The sequence below is a fragment of the Marmota marmota genome, unplaced genomic scaffold (assembly GCF_001458135.2).
Source record: "Marmota marmota marmota unplaced genomic scaffold, marMar, whole genome shotgun sequence".
Lineage (NCBI taxonomy): Eukaryota > Metazoa > Chordata > Mammalia > Rodentia > Sciuridae > Marmota > Marmota marmota.
The window spans coordinates 2,152,683-2,156,023 of record NW_025999983.1 but is presented as its reverse complement, the minus strand read 5'-3'; the positions used below and the strand labels follow the sequence as shown (position 1 = coordinate 2,156,023).

The window sequence follows — 3,341 nt, the reverse complement described above, 5'->3', positions numbered from 1 at the left end:
GCAATTTTGCTAATTTTCCAGGTGTGCTATGTCTTTTGCACAATCTTAAGATATTTGAAGAAATCGATGAGCCCTGGTATTGCAAGGTGACCAGTATCCTGCCACATAGGTTCCTGCTTAGGTAATGTGAGCTGCCTGGGAAGTAAAAAGTCTGAAACAATTAGTAAGAAATAGAGCCAGAGCCAGAAATTAGATATACAGAAGAGTGCTGATGGGTCTTCCAGTCCTGATGGGAGTACATCAAAGGCAGGGATAAGATTTCAGTAGGAGGAGTCTTGCTTCTAACCCTGGAGAGGAGGGTATCTTGCAGTAAACCGTTGATAGACATTTTGGCAAGCCAAACACAGACGCTGTGTGGCTCCAGCAGGTCACCCTCATCTCCAGTGCTGTCCTGAACTTGTGATGGAGCTGTGTAGGAAGCCACCAGAACCAGGTGTTCTCACACTAGCAGGGTTGCTGCTGGGAGTTCCTGATACTAGGCTTTCCTGCCCGATGGCTTCAACGTTGTTCTAGTTCACGAACAGTTCATGCATGGCATCCCACGACCCTGGAGAAACGTACTCCTTCTCCACTGCCTGATCCTTATAAAAACAGGACACCTGACCCCAAGTAAGAAAGTCTACCACTGAGTAGAGACTGGTGGACTCTTTTTATGATTCCAGAATCATTTTTAATTTTAACATCAAAGACACATTTTATTTCAAGAAAATAAAAGCAGAAAGTCAGAAGGCATTTCCTTGTTCTACCCTCCTGTGTTTATTCTTATCAGAATCTAGTTATTTCACACTTAAAGTTACTGGAACATATTTGTTATGGTTAGTTTTATGTGTCAACTTGACTGGGTCATGGAGGGCCTCCATGTTCAGTCCAGCGTTATTCTGGAGGTGTCTGTGAGCATGTTTAAACTGGTAGACTGAGTGGAGCAGAATGCTCCCTCTAATTTGGGTGTTCAGCTGAAGGCCTGATGAAACAGATGACCATCCCCAGTAGAAGAGTCTTTCCTGCCTCCTCACCTTTAGACTCAGACTGAAACACTGACTGTCCCCTGTCTCAAGCCTGCTACCTTTGGCCAGGAGGCACACCATCCGCTCTCCTGGGTCTCCTGCTTGCCAACTCAATCAACAGATCTCAGGACTGGTTCCTGGAAAGAGCAGGGACCCAATAGACTTGAGTGGCGGATCTTGGCTGTGTGACTGTGATGGTCCCATGAGCCAATTCTTTATAATAAATTTCTTTGTGGGTGCATATGTATATATGTATGTATATATGTAGACATGTACACAGTTTCTGCTTCTCTGGAAATAAATAAAATATCCATGCCATATCCATGTTTCTCAGCTCTATCCTCTCCTTTTCATGTTCTCTTCTGTGACCTTATTTGAGGCCCTTCTTAATCCTTCTTGACTATTGGAGCAACTGTTTTAGCGTCATTGCATCTCACCTTCCCATCCCCTCTTGCTTCTGGAGTCTCAAAATCTAAAGAAGCTACTGCCGACACTGCTTTAAAATATATTTTTTAGTTGTAGTTGGACACAATACCTTTGTTTTATTTATTTATTTTATGTGGGGCTGAGGATTGAGCCCAGTGCCTCACATGTGCTAGGCAAGTGCACTACCACTGAGCCACAGCCCCAACCTGCCCATATTGTTTTTACAGTTACATTTACAGGCCATTTCCTACCTTCAGGATGAAAGTCAGATTTGTCACGTTGGCGGATGAAGCCCTCGCACTCTGGCCACCTCAGCCAGACCTTACCACTGCCCGTGTCCCTTGGCCCTGTCCCCTGGTATCTTTCCTCTCTTCCTTACTGACCAGGAAACCCCTATTACAACAGGTGTTCAGCAGCACTCCATTAGGAGACTGAGGGTCACCACGGGTTGATGGCTTGAACAACAGAAGCACACTTTCCCACACTTCCGGAGGTGGAAGTTCAAGATTATGTGGCAGCACTTTTGGTTTCTGTGAGGTGCCTCTGCATGGCTTAGAGGCATGGAGAGAGTCCTGGTCTCTCTCCCTCTTCTAAGCACGCCAATCCTATTGGATTATGACCTCACACTACCTTTATTGCCCCTGTGGGCCTGCTCTCCAAATACAGTCACTGTAGGACACTGTTCTCTGTCCTCCTTGAATGTCTGTCCAGCTGCTTCTTCTCTTACCCCCCCTTTTCAGTCTTTTCAGTCAGTTTTAAGAGTTATCTGTCTGAATCCCTGAACTGTCAGCTCCCTGACTCAGGGAAAGGAGCTCTGCTGCCTCTTCACTACCTAATTTAGGGCCTAGAACAGAGCAGGTGTTCAACTTGTCAATTCAAGGAATTTCAAATTGTCTTCCAGATGTCCAAAGCTGCATGTTCATCACAGGCTTCAAATGGCTCATTCCCCAAACCAATGCGTCATTGTGCCAGCTCCTGAATCCTGCTTCTGCCATAGATGCTGTTTTCATTTCCCCATGGGTCCGGCTTTCCAGCCTCTGCGTCTGTGTCCTTCCCCAGCAGGAGCACTCTTCCCTTCTGCCTTCCTCTTGTCTACCTGGTCCATGGGTGTCTTCCTGGCTTCCCAGGCGTCCATCCCCATTTTCTAACCAGATCAGATTCTGTTGTCAGCAACTTGAGCACTACACCAGACCCTTTCTCTTAAAGCTCATGTCATCATTTATGTTTGGAATGGTCTTACTTCTCTCAAATGAATCCAATTTAATTATTTTCTTTTTAAGTCCACCTCAAAACTAACTTCTTAATCTTTTCTCTTTAGATACAAGAAAAGGCTTCATTTAAACTCAGTTTTTCCTGTATTCTTGTTGTTAGACCATCAATATGAAAGATGTTTTTCAGCACTTGTATCTCAGATTCTAACCTGCAGACTACCTGCAGGAAGATAAAGGAGAGCTCCTACGCCCTGCCACAGCCCTTGTGGATGAGAGCGTTTCCTATGAGTGCTGGAGTTTGGGATTCCCTTTCCCTCCCCAAGTATTCTTGCAAAAGGACTTAAAACACACCAGAGTAAACAGTAGGACAAGGCCAGTGCACTGAGCCTTCATTCCTAGCCTCCACCCGAAATACAGACTCACTTTCTCGAGAAAGTGTTTACACACACACAAACACAGACACACATAGACGCACATATGGGCGTAGACACATGCATGAGTTGTACATGCAGACACTGCCCGACGGCGGTCTCTCGGGGTTAGCCCGCAGCTGGGCAGTGCACTGAACCAAGAGCCAACCACCACTCTATTGGAATTGGGCCAAGAATTCTGCAGCGCAGACCTGGCGCTCAGACGCCTGCCCCTCTACCCCGCTCCTAGCCCGGCTCCTAGCCCGGCTCCTAGCCCCGCCCCGAGCCCC

At 46.6% G+C, this 3,341-nt stretch overlaps 1 protein-coding gene across 1 annotated transcript in view; it reads left to right on the top strand.

The window, feature by feature from the left end:
* The first annotated feature begins 3,132 nt into the window (after positions 1–3,132).
* Positions 3,133–3,341, top strand: part of Cep43 (centrosomal protein 43) — a 39,712-nt gene continuing 39,503 nt past the window's right edge. The window contains exon 1 of the mRNA XM_015498674.2: positions 3,133–3,179. Within this exon, the coding sequence (XP_015354160.1) occupies positions 3,133–3,179 (47 nt within the window). The remainder of the gene's footprint in view (positions 3,180–3,341) is intronic.